The sequence below is a fragment of the Oenanthe melanoleuca genome, chromosome 2 (assembly GCF_029582105.1).
Source record: "Oenanthe melanoleuca isolate GR-GAL-2019-014 chromosome 2, OMel1.0, whole genome shotgun sequence".
Lineage (NCBI taxonomy): Eukaryota > Metazoa > Chordata > Aves > Passeriformes > Muscicapidae > Oenanthe > Oenanthe melanoleuca.
In genome coordinates this window covers 4,370,308-4,390,666 of record NC_079335.1, presented here as the reverse complement: position 1 = coordinate 4,390,666, position 20,359 = coordinate 4,370,308, and the positions used below count along the sequence as shown (strand labels likewise).

Here is a 20,359-nt window from a genome sequence, read left to right as displayed (position 1 = left end):
GTGTGACAGCTATACTCCAGCTTAAGTGGCAGTCACCAGACTTAAACACATATGTATTGACTCTCTGAACCCTTAAAACAACACCAAAGAAGTATTTCACATAGCAGGGTTACACAGAACAAGGGAAAACATGGTTTCCCTACCTCCTGAAATACAGCATTGACAGATTTTATGATCTCAAATCTGCCACCAGTCTCATCCCCAGTGCAGACCTGCCTTGCCAATGGATACTCCAGCTCTGCAAGGATCTCTGGGTGAACAGCCCATGGCAGCCTCACTGCCCCCTTTCCCAGTCACCTCACTGCATTTTTTAGCAAAGTGCTTATCAGGAGCGCTTATCATGACAAGGGAAATTCTGGAGTAGGAAAAAATACAAAGAAGTCACACAAGGTGAGAAGGACACAAGATGACACTCAGCACCTGAGGATACCTGCTTTATTTCTCTTGTTACCTGTTTGCTCTTCTCTGTTTTCCCCTTTTTCCTCTCTCCAAGGAAATGTGAGAAGTGGTTAAAAAAGCCAATTAAATAAAAAACCCTCATCTTGCTGCTCTTTACAGCCAAAACTCATGAGTGAGGTCCAGCCACCTGGAGTTACACAGGCTGGGAACAAAAGGGGTTAGAAGAGAAGCCCAGTCCCACAGCAGCAGCTACTGGGACAGTCAGTGGTAGGAGGAGTGCAGGAAGGGTGACTGAGCAAACAGGAAGCATTAATCTAGTGGGAAAATGCACATATCAGAGAGAAAGAGAGAATAGCAATCAGATTCAATGCCATAAACTAAAAGAGGTGCAAGGAGAGGGTAAAATTCTTGACTAAGTCAGTGTATCAGTATTTCCATTTATCTTGGTTTAAGACAATCTAAAGGGGAACACTCTGAGTTCTTCCCCTTGATACTCCCAAGGAACTTCTCTTCCTAACATCACGTTCTCTTCCTAACATGACAGACAATTTTCAGCACTATCATTCTAGCAAAAACCTCAGATAACATTTAAAAAAGCTTCAGACATACTATGAAAGAAAAGGAAAAAATACTGCAGCTGGTTTAAGTGACTACTGAAAAGGTGTTGACATGAGAATGAGGGAACCCAACACTACTGAAACAGAAGAAGAGGTATAGAGTCACTGCAGGCAACACAAGCCATCTAAAAGGGAAGGGATGCTTCAACTCCTGACCTGCCTGCTCAGGATACAGAGCTAATTTAAACCTGAAGTGCTGAAATGCTGCTCACCCTCACACTGACAGGTGAGTGGCAGAAGCTGCTGACACGTGACCAAACCTATTTCAAATGAAGGCACATTGCAAAGGTAAAGGTGTTTTTAATTCCCCATCTGCATACCCTGATGCCCTGAGGTCCAACTCTTCCCTTGCATTACACTTTTTAAAAAAATTTTCTGTCTAGAGTTTGTTCAACTGTTCTGCCATGCTAAATGGAAGATGCTTTGTCTTAAACTTATCACATCTGCAAGTCTAGCTACAAAAGGAAGTTCATTCTCATGAGTTGATTTTAAATTTTAAAAAACAGAAGTTCTAACACTTTCCCATGAGTCTAGAGAATACCTTCCTTAATGAAATGAATACAACTTTGAAGCATTTCCAGCACTCCAAAGCAGCTTCCAGCCAGGATATCACTGGTGCTTAAGAATGCTGCTGGAAACTGCATGGGACTTCTTTATTTACTTAGTCCCTCTACTCAGTATTCATTAAAATTATTGTGGAAAAAGATAAAAAAAGGCAAAAATAAGGAAAAAAATTACTTGTTAGGCAATAACTATATTAGAAAGAAAGAGACCAGGCTTTTACTGCTCTTTTTTCTACAGGGCAGTTACTAGTGGAGCTTCTTGTATGAGCAGATAGCAAATACTGGAAGGCTGAACCTGACAATATCCCATTCTACTTTGGTTGTACATTCTTGAACCGGTCTGAGGAAAAACCTTGAAAAAAAAAATCCTGTTGAGAAAATAAATCTATTGATTTTTGAGCTTTTGAACTCAAATGAACACTATGGGGCTGCCACACCAAATATGTTTCTATATAAACAACAAACCCCCAAACCTGCATGGAATATTTCTCCAGTCATACCACACTGTTACTATTTGCACAGCAGAAGTGTCTGCTCAAATCCAATTAGAAGCTCACAAAGGAGGAGCACAGGAGAGCAAAAACTCCTTAAACAGCACCAAAGGCTGATGGAATCAATGCAGGAACTTCCATGACACTGATATGGAAGAAATGTCTTTAGACTGTCACCACAATTCATTCTGGTCTTTTATGCAAGAAAAGAAGCCTTTTAGCCAGTCAGGCTAAAACAGGAAAAGATAACAGCACCAGTCTATTCAACTGTGATGGGAATCTCAAATACTGCAATTTATTAGCATTAAGGGCATTTTCAACTATATTATCTTATTAATCAGTGAAATAGCTGGGTGAGTTAAGAAGCAACTCCCTCCTCCATGAACCTGGGGACTAATGACTTGCTCAAGGTTTGTAAAATTAATCTGCAGTAAGCTTTAAGCTTGAATGTCTCCCAGTGCTGTGACCATATGGCAGAGCTACAGCTCTAACAAAGTCTTTATATTCCTCAAATTACTTAATAATTACTTCAGTTGAATTTATAACTACATAATTTATGGCAAGACTCTTAGTCTTTCTTTTCAGAAGTGAGCTGTGGAGTACAACACAGCTGAGCTGTGACACAGTCCTAAGTGCTCCAGATACAATTTTTCATCTAAAAATTTACTTACACTTCTCAGCTTTCTCTTTTTGGAGTGTCTTGACAAAATGGACATTAAAAAACTGCCAATTTTTCAACCTCAAGCAAAAGCCACCTTCTTCCCCAACTCAAAACAAGCTAAGAAATACAAGTCCTACACAAGAAACTCTTTCAGAGAGGGCAGAGATTCATGCAGAGCACAGGAATCACGACACAGAGCCTGCACTGTGCTCTGCAAGCAGAAGTGATTCCATAAAATTCAATTTGTCTTTCCATCCTGTTCACAGCATAGCTGGTGATCAGCCTGAACTCAGGACAGACAAGCCCTTTCACACACCAACATCTCCTTCATTCAGAGCACTTTGAAGTAACACTGACATCAGGTGAATAGATTTATTATTTTTTTTCCTCTCCTGCTTGTTTTCACATTTGGCTTCTGCTCTATAGGAAACCTCCTGAAAGCCTCTTTTACTTACAAACTACACCATAGAGGTTTTTTTTTCCTTCATTATAAAATCTCACTTAAATCAGGCTTACCTCCTTCAAATCTGGGGTTTTTTTCCATTCAAACTGAAATTTCAGCTGAATGGCATGACTAAACTGGCAGCTCCCTCAAACAGGATCTGCTCCTCAGCAGCACCTTGGAGAAGAACTCCCATTTCACTGCCATGACCAGGAGTTAATCACAGTGATTAAAGTCTAACAATGTTACGTTATACATTTTTTATTTTAAAGCAGAACCTGCAAACTTGCTGAGAAACCCCCTCTTTCAGGATACTAAAATCCTTCATTTCCTATATAGATATTTGCTCCAAGAGGTCAGATCTTCCACAGGGCATGTTACTGAATAAATCTAAACCATGGGATAGAGAGGTAATGGCACAACCAGAATTATTAGAAACTCCTGCCATCATTTCATGATGCACCTAGAGCTGCACCCCTTTGAGTTTAAAATGCTGCTTGTGCTACTGACAGCAGCTGCACCAGCTGGGAACAGGATAACAAACCATACTTCTCTTTAATATACTTATTATTTCCCTCTTAAATGTTTGTGTCCTGGGGTTTGTTACTCAGGTGCCTTGAGCACTCTGCATTATCAGCTGAAACCAGGACTGTTTCAGAGACCTTTTAATTTCCTTCACCAACTAAGCTCATATTAAAGCTGCAAAACCAGCACCTGCTTTAAGAAGACCAACCCTGTGGGACATCCTAAAATCCCCTTCAGATACATCCCTTGTGCTGGCTACTGCAGGACGTCTCCTCTCTCCCTTCTTGTCATCTTCCCACTCACAGCTCCCTCCCCACAAAAACATCATTTTACAAGAGTACCTGAATATCCAAATGCCAGGAGGGACTGCTTGAAATCACAGGAGCCTTTAGGTTGAAAAAGACCCTTAAGATCATCAAGCCCAACCATTAACCCAGCACTGCCAAGAACTTGCCAACACTTGTTCAATACTCTGTCTGTTCAGTGCTCACTGGAACACACAGGCCTGAAATGTCATATTCTGTGGCACTGCATGGAAAGTAGCATTTGAGCTAGGATTTTAAAAAATTAATGAATTCTCCAGGGCAAAGGAGGCATAGAGATTAGCCAAGGGATGCAAAAGCATATTTATTCTTCTTAGTCATATTTACACAAGCAAGGAAGGGGCAGAAGAAACCAAAGAACTCTGTGTCAGAAGGAATTCATGTTAAAAAGGGAGCAAGCAGCAACTGCTGTACTGATTTCATTTTATGAAAAACTTTCTGTAATATATAATTGACCAGGTAAGTTATTATTTTTGGAAATATGTGTATCTGGAAATATAAGATCACTTACCAAGGCTAATGTTTGCTATTTAAAAACAAACTGCTGGCCAAAGTAAGTTCCTTTAGACTACAGCAGAGAGTTTCAATAAGGTGTCTCCAAGCCAAACAGTGGAAATGTAGTCAATAAAATTAGAGCTAACTGGTGTGCTGCTTCTTACACATTTGATATACTATGCACAGAGCAAATAATTTAGCCATATCATTTCCTGAGTGTACACTCTTGGCTAAGTGCAAAGAACTCTTTTTTAATGTAGATGCAGAGGGAGAAGGAGCTAAAAGCAGCAATTACCTATTAGCTAAAACACTCATTGTTTCTGGTGAATCACAGCAACTTCAGCCAAAACATCAGACGGTTACCAAAGAAATCTAAAATCCAACTCATTTAATTTAGCTTATTCACAGTTACTTACAATCTTACACAAATGTGTTGAGGCATAAAATTACTATGCTTTTAAAAAGGAGGGGAATCTGGCAGGCATTTTAGCTGCACACAAAGATAGTGTCCACTGCAAGGAACAGAGAATTTGAGGAATCAAGGCAGACAACACCAGAGGAAACCGAAGCAGCAAGAGATGTATGGTGAAATCTGGTTCAGTGACACAGACTCACAGATCCAGCAATTTGCTGCTTTGGATTCCTGAAACCAACTTCATCCCTCACTTGTTTCAAAAGGCCTTTTTTAGAGGAGAAGAAAAAAAAAAATCAGAAGTATTTACAAACCTTCTATCTTTGTGTCCTTTGGAACATTGGAGCACTTGGAAAAGACCAAGTTTTCACTTCACTAGACCAGAAATATTCCAAAGTATGTTAATAAATATTCCAAAAAGACAAAAGTGTCTTTCATTAACAGGTTCCTTTTAAAACCTGCAAAGCTTCAGACAAATACCAGAACTTTCAAACCACCAAATCATATTTCAAACTGGGTTTGGATATTTCTGGTTTATCCCAGTTTTGGAACTCACTGTGAAACTTCCCTTTTGAACTAAGTATTTAATACTATTAATATATCTGACTTCTGATTTTTTTTACTGAATCTCTGCTTTAGATTTTTGCTATTTATCTTTAGCATCAAGAGAGGTCTAAACAAAGGGGAGCAGTGTCAGTGAAATCAAACAGCAGAGTTAATTTATGATTTAAACCACCAAAGGTGTGGAGCAGTTACAGATGTCATTGAGCTACAAAAGCTCATCTTATCTGAAACCTTTGGCTCTGAGCCACTGCAATGTCAGCAGAGAAAAGTTCCTGTTCTGCACCCCACAGCAGCAGCCCCACAGCCCTGGCTGCTGCCAGGCTCTGCTGACCTGGAACTGGGCTGAGCTGAGCATTGTGCTCAGCTGCTGCCTCCCTTGTTCCATCTGACAACAGGAGTGACACTTCTCCACATCTACATCAAGTATCACTTCATTTAGAGCAAAATGATTCCTCTGGGGATTCAAGAGATTCTTACAGAAATCAGCTCCTGAGAATAACCCCTGTCATGTGGGTTCATCTCAGCAATCTGCCTCTGGTTTAAATTTAATACAATGACATACTCAGTGCATTTCAAATAACTTTGGGGGAAAAAACACAACAAAAAACATACTTGTGTGTTCTGTGTCATTATATTACAAGGAGAACAAACCCTTGAGACTGAATATTAAATGCACTGGCTTAAACCACTCCAGCATTATGTCAGCATTCTAGTGGTTTGTGACATGGTATAAAAACAAGCATCAAGCACAAATGTTTTATTGTGGAAAGACATAAATCATTCCTACAATACAATAATAATGCCTAATTTTTTTAAGGTTTTGGTATTGGGAGAATGAAGGTGATATTTTCTGGTTTAATTTTATTGCACTGCTCACAGGAGCCAGCTTTGCAGCTCAGTGTACCTGAACAACCAGCTCAGCTCCAGCACTGCTACAGCAATGCTCTTATTTCCCCCCCATCCTTCATGTGATGCCCACAGTGCCAGAGCTGAAGGTATTACAACTAACTTCCTACACTAATTTCAAAATGCTACTTTAAAAAATAAGAGTTTGTGCTCTGAAGCACCAAAGAACTTCAGCAGATACCCAAATTTGCAAAGTCAGAATGACAGCAAGAAAGGATCACGAAGTCAGCATTTATTATTGATTTTATTATTAAAAGTATTATTGGCATTCTCAGAAAAACTGAAGGAGTGGAAATTTGAGGCTGCAGACAGCTTTTTTCATTCTGAAGATTAGCCTTTTTGAGGGTGAGTGGAATAATTAAAAAGCACAGCACTAATCACTTCAGAAATTTCAACTTTTTTAACAGCTAAAGTGAGCCACACAGGTAAGAATTAAGAGAGAACATGCTGACCATGCTTCATGCTTATCTACCTGTTCTACCATGCTTGCTTGCCAGGCACTGAAGGAATAAGAGCTGCTATTTGACTCTGAGAGGCCACAGTAACTGGTAAAGCTCTACTACCCCCCTGCAGCTTTATCCTCACTTTAACTCAGATCTTCTCACCTGGTTTCTTGCAGTGTCTATTTGGGCTTCCTGTGTCAAGCAGTGAATCTCAAACATCTTTTAGAAGTGGGTAAGGGTGGGGATAGGAATCTGAGAAGTAGGAAATTAATCAAATGTCTATTTATCTTTCCCCCTTACTGTATGAAATATGTTGGGGTTCTGAGTATTTGCCACTAACACTCACATAAATGCTAAAGTGGGGCTGAACCTCCCTCTAAGTCAGGAGTGGGAAATCCACTGAGTCACAGTATTGGTTCCTCAAGTTTGTCACCAAGTACCAGAAACCTACTGGAACAGATTGTAATTTAAATACATTTATGCATCAAAACTCCCTTAATAAATATTAGGCATACTGATTTAGAAATACATTTTCTACTAAGATACTATGAAACAATCCTTCAAAATTATTTGAGATTCTGTAAAAGGAACATATTCTCTCTTAAGCATAAAAACTTTTAAAATTCCATGTTAACTTAGAGAATTCTTAGAAACCTATAAAGAATAGAAACAACATGTGTTACCTCACACACCCATCCTTCAATTAACTTGTCATTTTCAATAGCAAAAATTAAATGCTTTTATCTAAACAGCTACAGAAAAACAGCTATTAAGTTTCTCCTTTCTGTAAAGCAATGATTAATATTTAATTGCCTATTTTCCCTTTTCAAAGCTGCTCCCTCACAATTAACACATACACAGGTAATTTCAGTTCTCACTGACGACACTGTACTTCATCACAAAGTTTAGTGCAAATTCTGGCAAGCAGCCTGGCTTTGAAGTGACTGGACAGATGTGGCTGTTGCACAGAAGTTTCTCTTTAGAAACTGCTCTACGAAGGCAGCACAGCTCCAGTCTGGGGCACTCAGCAGTGAGTGGAAAAGCTGCCTGCACATCTGCCAGCTCCAGAAATAAACTCAGCTGCTGGTTTGGATGAGCCTTACCTGACACAGAGACTGTGTGAGACCTCACTCCTTGCTTCTCATTGTTGGCCAGCCTGGAAAACAGAAGTTGGAAGCGCTGAATGCTGTACATTCTTCACAAACACTGGCAATTCACCCCAAAGGCACCTACTGTAATTAGCAGGGCTGAGCCACCTCCCCAGCCACAGCATGAGCAGGGGGAGAGAAGTCAGACAGGAATCTACCACTTCATCCCATCTGGGGGAGCCAGAAGGGTTTTAATGAGCACAACCATTCACAGAAACCTGGTGAACTTGAAGGAAAACACCAAACCTAAACTATGCACACTTTTAAGATGTGTGTAACCGGGCTGTGCTCATACTTTCTGTGTGATCTGTTGGAAATTGAGTATGAATTGATTTCCTGCCTGTAAAAAGACTTATCCTGTAGTATTTTGAATTAATTTACATGTCAAATATAGAAAACCAATCACATTTAAATGCAGTTATTTATAAGTGTTCACTGTTAAGTATACATTATATATTCATCATGTATAAATGTATTGCCCATTACATATAAATATTCATTATGTATGCGTTATATATTGTTCATTATGTATAAATGTACTGCTCATCACATATAGATGTTCAATATGTTATGTATACATTATGTATATGTTATGTTACATATAAACATTCATAAGGATCAGAAATTCTAACAAATTCCCAACTTTTCACCACTTACATATGTAACCACAATTTTAATGGTCAAGAAACCACTGCACTTCCTGCCTTCAGAAATCAGGAATTTCAGCTGGCAAAGGTAAATCTTCCCAGATGCAAGATGCTGTTGGCTGGCAACTTTGTGCATTTGATAAAAGCTCTGCTGCCAGACTTGGAACACATGTGGTGCCCTTGTTAAACAGACTCAAGTGTACAAATTTACTTTTGGTAAAATGCCCCAAAAATGAGAAGGTTTCCCTTCAAACATTATTTTATCCCAGAAATCCTTACAAACAAAAAAGAGTTAAGCTTTATGTAAATACAATGTTATTCAGTGTTTCTCATTTGTGTCTATTTAAGTAAAAAGAAATTTTAGAAATGTTCCTATTTCACGAGTGCACACTAACTTTACTGATTTTACTGCTTCCAGCCTCAACTTCTCTACCCTGAATTTTAAATTCTACAGTGTGAGAAAGCTGCCTGGTAGTGAGGGCTGCAGCAGAACCTGTGTGTAATCACTAATTCAGGAACAAATTGTATTCTATGCTCCATCTAGTAGTTAAGAAAGTAATAAAAATAGTTCGGGACACCTTCCAGAAATAAAGGAAGAAACAGAATGAGATGATTGGGTCAAAGCAGGCACAGCCTGTGTTCCAAAATAAAAAGGAGGAGGTAAAACACCATCAACCACTAAATATCACTGGATCTTTCAGTAGTGCTACTGGACAGGACTGCCTGGTACAGCTCAAGGAGGACACTGCTGACTCTGGACTGGGTCTGGATGTGGCCACTGAGAACAGTCAGGTTACAAACAAAGGGAAAAATACCCCAAAAAACCAAAAAGTGTCTTGCTTTAAAGACTGAAGTTTAGAAGGCCACAAGGAATTGCCCATGGAAAGGTGGGACAACCATGACAACCTCCAGAGAGGATGGAGACCCAGGCACTGACACCAGGGGAGCAGAGAACCATCAGGAAGAATTCAAGGCTTGCCTGCATTAGAGACCACCAACTCCAAGAACATAAGGAATAGTCTAAATCAGAGCTAAATCAGAAATTTATTATTTAACTTAAAGTTTGGGAAGAAGAAAAATGCAGAGAGGTATCTTAGCACACTTTGTAAGAATTATTAGATGCAGGTAACTTGTCTCAGGGCATCTTTAATAAAGTATCACCATAAAACCAACCAGGGGAAAAAAATGCATCTCTGTTTGCCTGACATAGGATCAGTGTTTTCCTGGCATCCACAATTATTACCGGACAATAGATTTTCTATATTTAAAACAATAAAGAGGTATTTACTATGCAAAATTAGTATTTAAATTAATAACTGCTATTCTTTATTACACTGTGTAGATCTCAACTGGCTCCATTAAGGAAGTTTTATTAAGAAAAGGTAATGTGACAGATTTATGATAGAAGTAAAAAGTGTTTTCTTTATTTCACATAAGCCAAAAAGGGGACAATTAGGAAACAGGAGACCACAGACTGACTCACAGATTGAAACCACAATTCACAAATTGTTAACATCACTCCTAGAATCATATTTACTCATGGATTCAAGAGAAACAGCCTGAATCCCAGTCAAGTCTTTTCCAAAACATCTGCTTTTGTTATTGTCAAATATGATGGATGCATTATGCACTTTTGTTCTCAGATTCTCTTTGGTATCTTTGTAGTTTAATACTACGGTGAGCTTTTAGTGCCCTACCTGCTATTTGTCCTGGAATCCAGAAGCAACAATAAAAATTAGGCAAGTGCAAGAAATTCCAAAAGCATCACTATTTTTCAAAACATTCCTTTTTAATATATAAGAAAAGAAAGCACAAAACTTACTTTGGTATTGATGGTAAAGCTCTTTCACCTTCTGTGTAAACAAGAAGAAAAGAGGATTAAAGCTTTTTCAGGTTTTCAAATAACCTCTCTCAAAGTGAAATACAGACATGTCTGAAACAGTAATCATCACAATCTCTCAGGGAAACTGAGGTGACTCAAAAGAATGTTCTATACATATATAAAGAGCAGCATATCAACAACTCCTTCTACCCACTCACACAGACCTTTAGGCAAACTCTCATCTGAGGAAACAACGTACACAGAATATAAAAGCTCTTTTTTATTCTTAACAAATAACTCCAATAAATCACTTGCAGAAGGTGTGACACTATCTCATCTCTCTGGTAAGAAATGCTTTTCTTTTATCTCCAAGATGTCCTAAGTGCTAACATATAAATAAAACAATTGAATCCAACTTGGATTTCCAAGTAAGACAACTGAAATAAATCATTAAAGCACATATTATCATATTGATTTCACACTGGCTTGAGACTATACAATAATAATGTTTTGTGCCAGAGAGTAAATCTGCTTTTTGTACACTATATTCAAATCCTTGCCAGTCTTTCTTTGAAAATGGTAATGTGCATAAGAGCTTGGATGTACATATTCAAGGGGTTTTTTGCCTACTGGATTTGATGAAACCCTTGGTATTCCTGTGGGGGAGTTACTAATCCTTTAGCAAAACACCTTTTCAGTAGATTGGAGTATGCAGGGAAGGAGGGAAGATGGGTAATAAAGTGTGTTTCACTCTCTAAATCAATGTAGCTCTGATAAAGTGACCTGAGAGAAATGGCTGCACTTGCAGAAAATGGTGATGTACACTGTTGAACAAAATAATGTCAATTCTCATTTGTTTTTCCCCCATGCCAAAATTTCCAGGAATTATTGGTGTAAACAGTCTCACCTCTGTGTATTAAGGGACAGAGCAGAGAAATACCCAGTACCCAAAAGCCACACTCAACATTGCAAACTACACCATTTTGGTTCTTTTTTCTGCTGTCTACAGGTAGAAAAGCATTGTTTGGCTCAGCACCATCAGTCTGTTTTGATCTGTCTGACGGGGGGTGTTGAAGTTGCAGAAAAGAAGGGAAACCAGAAGCTGCAATTTCAAAGCCCTGGAGCAGCTCAGCAAGGTGACAAGAGCAAGCACCTGGAACTGGGAGGCAGAGCAAGGACAGTAAGATTATATATGCAGGTGGGAGATAAAGGTACTGTGATATGTTAGGGTAAATGATATCTTTTGGGAAGGAAACAAAAGGCAAGGATCCTCAGAGATAGTGTGGAGCAATAAATATGAGACCAATGGTGTGGAGGTGCAGCCTGGCAGTAAAAGACTGATGGACAGGTACCCAAAGAAGAGAATGTAATGGGTACTAGAGGTTCAACCTGGATGAAACTAGGCAGAAGTCATCAAGCTTGAAGGAACAGGCACAACAGTCCTGCCCACTGCTATTCAGACCTCCCAGGGCTGTAAAGAATACTCAAAAGAACCTTAATTTTACATGACACTTACAACCTGTCAGCATTAGTTGTGAAATCATCCTGGGTTCTAGTTTACACCAATTTATGCTGCTACTGCTGGTTGTTCCAATGCTGCTCTTACACTTGGCAATGGATTTAAGGCTTACATGGTGCTGATTAACCACACGTTACTGGTGGAACACAGAATCTTTCTTTGTGTTAAAGGAACTTCACTAAATTGCACAGTTAGCCTTATCATTCTGTATTTTTAAATCAAGGTAATGGATGCACAATTAATAAGCAGCTATTCAAAATAATTCTCCTTGTTCTTTAATATGTAGCTCCATTGCATAGTATTCAAACTGCATTCTAAAGATGGAATTTTAATTTCCCCTAGGGCTCTTTTTTGTAGAGCAGAATATTTGGGGACTTCAGAAAGATCACTGAATGATTTCATTAGACTTGATAGGAATGATTTCATAATACTTGCAGGGCCACAATGCTTCATATGTTCAAGGTACTGAGCTCAGATCAGATCTGATTTTCCCTCCTTCAACCTCCTAAGAAAGTGAGAAATACCACAGGTGGTAACTGCTGAAGTCAAATACTACCTTATCAAAGAGGATCTAAAGAAGATAGAGAGAATCTGACTTCCACTGTGGTATTAAATTTCCTTAAAGAAGAGAATCTCATTCTGTTCCCTCAAGCCTCCATTCCATTTTCTGAACAGCTTCCTATCAATGCAAAGCAGGGGTCATAATAAAACATAATAAATCATAACAAAACAAACTCTTGATTCCATTGTAATAGCAAATTCTTTCTCAGCCCTTTGTGAGATAGGGAGAATGTGAACAGAAGCAGTCTTACAGAATAGTCAATGAGTTTGAAGAACAAGAAAAGAAGAGAAGGAAAGGTGAAGGGATTGAAGGGAAAGTGAGGAAAAGGTAAGAAGAATTGAAGCAGTCTGGAAAACTGTGAGGAAAAGATAGGGATAGACAGAAAACAGCAGAGACTGGCCCAAGTTAAATGAGTATTTGCTTTCAGATCAATCAAGCAGCACCCATGGGTCCACCACACCCAAAACTGATTCATCTGATCATCCCCCTTTTCACTGTCCCCTGCTGAATTCCACAGGACATAACTGGCTTTGTGCTCATTTACATGAAAGCAAAATATCTGGACCCTCATCCTCTGGGCTGATGGGGCTGGGAGATGTGGACAAGGCAGGCTCAGCCCTGGGAAGAAGGAAGGAGCACCCAGAACTGCCTGGAAGGCACAGTCTGGAGCCTGCAGGGACTGGCTACAGGGGCAACACACCCCACTTGTGTGCTGGAGACATGTGTCAAGTGCAGGGCTGTAAATGGACAGAGGAAGCTGGAAAAGCAAGTAGATGTATTAAAAAAAAAAAAAAAAAAAACCAACACAAAAAGTATCCAGGCACTAAAAAAACGTCATACACTATTAAGTCATACCAGGGGTGCACAGGGGTTGCAGAACTAGGGGGTTGGAACCAGATGATTTTTAAAGGTATCAGCAAAACTGAACTATTCTGTGATTCTACTGTGACTCTATGCCTCCTCTATCACTGGATATAATTAAAGAAAAAAAGAATCTGCATGGAACTCCTGATCTTGCAGACGCCTACGTGCTCTCTGGATACAAACTGGTGCCCAAGCTGATGCTCATCCTTTTACAGTTTATATCCCAAATAAAATACCAAATATTCATTAGTACCCCTGCAGGTCTGAAGTCAAAATTTCTTACCAACAGCATCCCAGTTAAGGCATATGTTGTTTTTCACAAGTTGAAACCCACAACATTTTTGCCCAATTCTGTTTTCTTTTAAAGAAATGGGATATGCATGGCTGTACTGGGGTTTCACTGGATTGTCCAGGTGTTTCCACTCTGAGCAGAGCTCCATACTGGACAAAGCAGAACCCAGGCAGCTGCAGTGGTCCCAGCCAGGCTGGGGGTGCCAGGAGGAATATAAATTGTCTTCATCTGAGTGAAATTATTGTGAAAGTAAAATCAGTGAGGGGCCAAACTAAAGAGGTAACAGTATGCTAAGAATGGGAAGACATGCTACCATTCCATTAAAATGAAAATGATGCCCAGGGTAAATCTGGGTGAAAATAAAAAGCACTTAAGTGGAGAACTTCACAAACTATTCACATTTGGTATTTTTGAACACTTCCCTGGGCAGCTTGTTCCAATATTTAACTACCCTTTTGGAGAAGAAATTTTCCCAACATCCAATTTAAACCTGCTCTGGAGCAACCTGGGCTGTTTGTTCATGTCCTTCCTGCTACTTGTTACCTGGGAGAAGAGACCAATCCTTATCTGGCTACAGCCTTCTCTCAAGTGGCTGTAGAGAGTGATAAACATCCTATAGTAACCTAAAAGCTGATAATCAGTTCAACTCTTTATGAATTTTTTCATTTGTGCTCTTGGGCTGTAAAAGGTGTGATAATGGAAACACAAACATTAAGTGTCACATTTCCATATTAGTCTAAAGGGATATGCCCAACAAAATCTTTATGAAAAATAAAACAAACTGAATGGAAAAATGCCAAATACTGTCCACATCTTAAAACATTACCAAGTGCTCTCCCCAAATTAAGAGGAACTGGATAATGAATGGATACCACAACAGATATCACAAAACCAGGCTGTTAGTATAAAGAAGGACAATTTATGAAGAGACTTGCAATAAATGTAAATTTGCAACAAAGTATGGGAAAGCTCAAAAGGCTGATAAAACATCTGTGGGATCAAGAACTGCTCCATGATTTGTTTCTGATATGTCATACACAATTAAAGCTCATTGTGGGAGGGAATCTAAGAATGCAGATCATGATGGGGACAGCTCTCATATGAAATGTTTAATGAGTATGTTGGGCATTGCTATGAACTTCAGAAAAAGAAACCTCAGACAAAAGAAACCCAGAATTTATTTTAACTAGAGGAGCTCTCTTCATGTGTGCATAAAGGGGAGTGGTCCCAAAGTGCTACCTGATGCTCCTGTTCTGTCACTGCTCATTTGCTCCATGCTAAAGTTCTGTGTTATAAGAATAGCACACTAATCAACACCCTGCATTAAATGCACTGATTTATCCTGTACTCACACCTACCAGAAACCTCAGTGCAGGGCACAGGAAAAACAGAGGTATTGCCCATCAGAGAGCTCAGTGAGTCTAGAAGATATAACAGCTGCTGGTAAGGTCAGAGCAAGATAGGAATTAGAAAGAAAAATTGCAAATAGAGCAGGTCAATTTTGATAAGCACCGCTAACAGTGTGGAAGTGGCAAGCACTGGACAAAGTCCACATGTGCCCCTAAAGGAAAAGCAGAGACAGAGTCAGAGCTATTCATTAACTCCAGGAAGAGGTCATGTGTAGAACATGAAAAAGTTCTATAAGATCAACTGTGGCTACAACAGTTCAGGATGGAAAACAGCCAATTCATTGGCATTAGAAGGAAAGTTTTGGGAGTGAATAATAAGGATTGTAGCAAACCCCAAACCATGACTTCTCAGAAAAGAAGAGGAACAAAAACCTCCACTTGCAGGCATACACTAGTCTAGCCACATGGAAATCTTGGATTGTGATTCCTGTTTTATTTTTAGAACAATAAACTATTATTATCTCTGATGCTAGCTTATCCTTTGAGTGTCTGATTCTGAGGCCAATGGTTCATCATCACCAAGTTGTGCACCAGGTTGGCTTGGAGAGCTGAGTTTGTGATGAGGGAAGATTTTCATCTGTGTGGAGGTAAGGCTGAAGAATTCACACAGGCTCTAAAAAAGCTGCTTATTTTGGAGCTCAAGGTCACTCACACACACTAAGGGTCAGAAATAACAAAAAACATGCAAATTTAAGAATAATTTGAACAATTTCCATGTGCTGTCAAAACATCTAACACCCTAAGATAACATTTCTTTTATTACTGAATGATCAAGTTTAAGTTTGGGGATTTTTTTGAGCCAAGCACAAGTGAATGTTATAGATGGACCTGGAAAACACCTGAATTTTATTGACAACATCACCCCAGGGAAAACTGTGGCAGAAAAAAGCAAGAACGTGGCTGAAAGAGACTCAATTTCACATTGGAGAGATGCTGGGATAGTTTGTGTACTTTTCTGTATTACAAACACAGAAGAAGGAAATAGTTTTTTTGTTTTAGAAAGCAGGAAAGTTGGAATAATTTCCGTGGGTAAAGATGAGAAGAACATGAAAGAAGAAAATTTCATTCTTAAGCAGCTTTGCTTGCATGTTTTTCAATAATTAAAGCTGTCTGAAACTGGAAAAAATTCTAATGAAATTTAATTAATTTCTCTCTAAAATGATGTGTACCTGCAACCTCGTTTCACAGCTTGCAACTTGTGAGATGCTACAAAAACAACTGATAGACACCATAAAAGGTATCTCTGCTTTAGTTCTACTTTATGACAGAAACTCATGAGACCTCTCAATTTTTTATTTTTTAAATTGAGATATTTGAGTATCTAGGAGAAAGGCAGAAACTAAAAAATTTTCACCAGTCAGAACCTTATCCAAATGCATCCTAACCAACCTAACTGAATTTCCAGTTGTATACTGGGAATCATGTTAGAAGATAACACAATCTTGTTAGGAGTGCCTTCACTTCTGCTAGTTAGGTTTGGAATTAGTGTAAAGAAGTAATTACTGACATCGTTCTTAATTATCAGCCACTAAGCACTTTTTGATGCAGTGACAATTTACTATCAGTGTTTCTCATGGCTGCTCCCTGGAAGAACAGAGCCTCCAAGCAAGGATTTTTCTGCTACCTTGTGTCCTGTATTCAGATGCAGAATTACCTGTGAGAGCTCAGAGGATGGAGGGTCCTTACCTTTCTGAGGCCTGATGATGAAGGACTGCGTGGCCCCGTTGACCAGCCGGCAGTAGCCGTCGATCAGGTCAGCCATGTTCTCTGCAATGGTTAAGGATGGTGCTGTCACTGTCAGAGGCTACAGAAGGGAAAAAAACAAGGCACCAACAAAGAGGAGTTATTGTAGTTGCAAACACTGAGTGGAACAGCTGTGTCATTGCATCAGAACTTTACACACGCCTGCAAAGCGTAAACAGAGGAATGTGGGTGAGCAGGGAACCACCAGAGAGATTCTGGCTTTAACTTTTGTGCAACAAGTTTCAAACAGGAGGTTTGAAAGCACAGGTGGTAAAACCCTCCACCTAATGTAGTGTTACTTTGGGCTTATGAAGTGTAAACCACTGTTGAATACAACTGCTATGACTTTCAGGGTCATAATTAAGACAATTCTGAGGAAGATGCTTATTCCTTAAAGCTCTCACAGGTGGTGTCTTTTTTCCCACCTCTGCAGTAATTTATTCTTTGCCTAAAAAACAGCCCTTCCCAATTTCAAGAGAGATTTCAAAAAACTAAAATACCTACAGTGGAAAAAGAGATGAGATTCATACAGACAGGCTATTAATTTCAATACCACCAACATTCATCATCCTCTGCACAGATCTGCCACCCTCCCTCAGTCCTGCTCTACCACTGTTTGCTGGTGCACTGGAGCAAGGAAAAGATTTGATTTCACTTCCAGTGCTGCTTCCATGTAATACGAGGGAACAAATTTTCCTTCTTTCAAATTTCCCCTTTACATAAAAGTGGAATTGCTCTGTTTTCTCTCTAGTATGCAGTACATATGCACAGGCTGCTCTTAAATTGTATTTAAGAGCTACTGTTTTTATATTAAGCCTCCTCTATGAATATCAAAGTCTACAAGCACCAGATGCAAAACATAAAACACGTAATGAACTTTAAATCTATTTTAAAACCAAACTCAGAACAGAAGTCCAGTATAGAGAATATCCACAATAAGAGTATGCCACACCCTACTCCTTGCAAGGAAAAACAAAGTTTATCACCACATACAGTATCAATAGCATACCTCAGGTGCACCTGCTATCTTGAGTTGCAACATCCCTTTCCTGTCCTTGTCTTCACTGTTTGAATACTGAATGGTTTGCACTTGATTGAAGTCTGCTAGATGGGTGGGCTGCAGAAAGACAACACCAAAAAATAAAGAAAAAAACCCTCAAAATTACAGCAAAACAACCTGCCTTTATCCTTGGTGTTACAAAAGCACAGGGAGACTTTGATCCCCAATTACACGTGCAGAAATGTGTTCTCTGTTTCCTTCTGGAGTTTCATCACCACTCAGACACAACACACACAAATATCCAGTGTCTGGAAAAGGAACCCACTCCACTGTGCCCACAGAGGTCACTGTTGAGCAGTGCCAGGCACACACTGAAGTGGGAACAACCTCTTGGATGTCAAAGACAAAACTCAACAGGTAAAAACCACAGGGAACCAGCATTGACACATTCCCAACATCCCTCCAGACTGCTGGAAAAGGTGTGTTCTTAGCTGTGTATTCCTGATTTCCCCATCTTTTCACTGCTTCTGAATTCAATTCAATAGAAAGCTCAATGGGCTCAGCTTAAGTTGTGACTGCTGGAGGATCTATCTGGACAGAGCTCCCTTGCACCATGGAGATGTACAGAAAATACTGAAATATAGCTGGAATCAAGTAAGGAAAAGGCTGTGAAGGGTAGGAATAAAGTAAATAAGCAGTGCCTACACAAATGTGCTCACCAACTGGTTAAACAAGCTCTGCATTTACACACTCCTAAGAAAGAGAACAACTCAGAATAATTCATATTTCATTGGTAAAAAGTCCCCACCAATGCTTCAAATTCTGCAAGTGAGCACTTCACCGGGTGGAAAAGCCAACAAATTCAGTGCTAAAGTTGACACTGTCTCTCTGTACCTCACACCAGTGCCTTTTCTCTGATCCCAAATCACAAATTAATATCTAAGAGCTGTGCATGCTGAGAGCTCCCAGCTCTGTGTGTTTAACCCAGAGATTAGACTGGTCACCTCCCTTTCTGTGACACTCAGTTCACAACAGGTCAGGGTTGCTAACACAGTGACTGAGAAAAGAACCCACAAAACAGAAGTAGACTTACATTGGCACCCTTGTCTGTCAGGTAACTGATTCCTTCTTCTGGGCCAATTGCCAGTTCCACTGAAATAATCCAGCTTGACTTGGGAGTCAAAGGAGAAAGACAGGGCAAAATTTCAGTAGGCTTGCTATGGAACACTATCATACAATGTGATAATTACATGTTTTAGTAATTAATATCCAGAAGCTTTTCAACTCTTTAAACAAAATTATATTAAAATCAAGTAATTCTGTAAGGGGCAAAACCCCTCATGACTGGTTTCCTGGGGATCTCTGCTACTCAAACTGCATTTCCATGTGTTTTATCTTAGGTCTACATGAGAACTATGGATTTCCTGTATTTCCTCTTCTCATGAACATTGATATTCAAGTTCTAATTTCTGCTGGAGTCTCCATTTTCACAAACCTTGCAGACTTGGGGCCCTTCCTCAAAATTTGCTTGAAATAGATAGAGATTAACAGGTATTTGATGATCATTTACTAACAGAAGTCGAAAAGTTTCGTTTCCTTGTGGAAACAGCCTGAAAAAGTGCTTGACTTTCACAAACAAACACCTATAAAAATATTTTATTTTACATACAATTCTTACCCAACTAATGAATGATGATTTTTTTTTAAACAGTCAATGGAGAAAGTTCTAAATAAAATCAATAAATACAATTTGTTGCCAATGAAATCCAATTGTCTCTACATGAAAACAGGACATAAGCAAAAAGTTATTGCAGAACCAAGCAAAAGCAATTTGACCTAAAACTCCAGAATGTATTCTGGTGACTGTCACATTCCTCTACTTACACCAAGAGCACACTTGAAGCATTCCTTGTCAAATCTGTACACTGGAGAGAGGATCTCAAAGAACTTCAAAATACTTTCTTCTCTGTTGAGGTTGGCAAATTGTCGAAATGTTTGTTGGATTAATTTCCGTAGTGTTTTGGCCTGTGTATTAAAACATCAAGAGAACAATTATTTTACATCTACTAGCTGAGGGACATTTGAAAAGTTTTGGTCGCTTAGTAGCACTAACAGTGTCTTTATCAATGAAATGCAGACAACTCTCAAGGAATAAAAGAAGTTTCAAAATTTAAGCAGCAGTTCTGCCTTTTAACTTCTGCTTAGGATCAACATTATTCCTACTGTATTATAGAGAGGATATCTAAATAAATTATCTAAATTATAAATAAAAGACCACGTGTTAACCCTTCCAGGAATATTTGTTGTAAGTTCCTGATTTCTCTCAACTTCTGAACTGTGTCTCAATACAAAAAACCCCATCAAACAACATAAACCCAAAAACAATTTACAACTTCATATAATTTTTTAAACCTAAATCTCTATTCTCTCTCTTACCTGGCTGTAGCTTAAATTTCTGCACACAATAACTTAGACTATCTGTAATAAAGTGGATTCTTTCAGTCTGATGATA

At 39.1% G+C, this 20,359-nt stretch overlaps 1 protein-coding gene across 4 annotated transcripts in view; it reads right to left on the bottom strand.

The window, feature by feature from the left end:
- Positions 1-20,359, bottom strand: part of PTK2 (protein tyrosine kinase 2) — a 188,866-nt gene that overhangs the window by 45,801 nt on the left and 122,706 nt on the right. For 3 of the 4 annotated variants that reach the window (XM_056482884.1, XM_056482885.1, XM_056482883.1), the window contains 6 exons: positions 19,732-19,872; positions 18,941-19,018; positions 17,857-17,964; positions 16,791-16,908; positions 10,459-10,489; positions 7,945-7,997 (listed from right to left, as the gene is read on the bottom strand). In XM_056482884.1, the coding sequence (XP_056338859.1) occupies positions 7,945-7,997; positions 10,459-10,489; positions 16,791-16,908; positions 17,857-17,964; positions 18,941-19,018; positions 19,732-19,872 (529 nt within the window). Of the gene's footprint in view, positions 1-7,944; positions 7,998-10,458; positions 10,490-16,790; positions 16,909-17,856; positions 17,965-18,940; positions 19,019-19,731; positions 19,873-20,359 lie in introns of those variants that run through there. The other variant, XM_056482886.1, reaches the window with a different exon arrangement.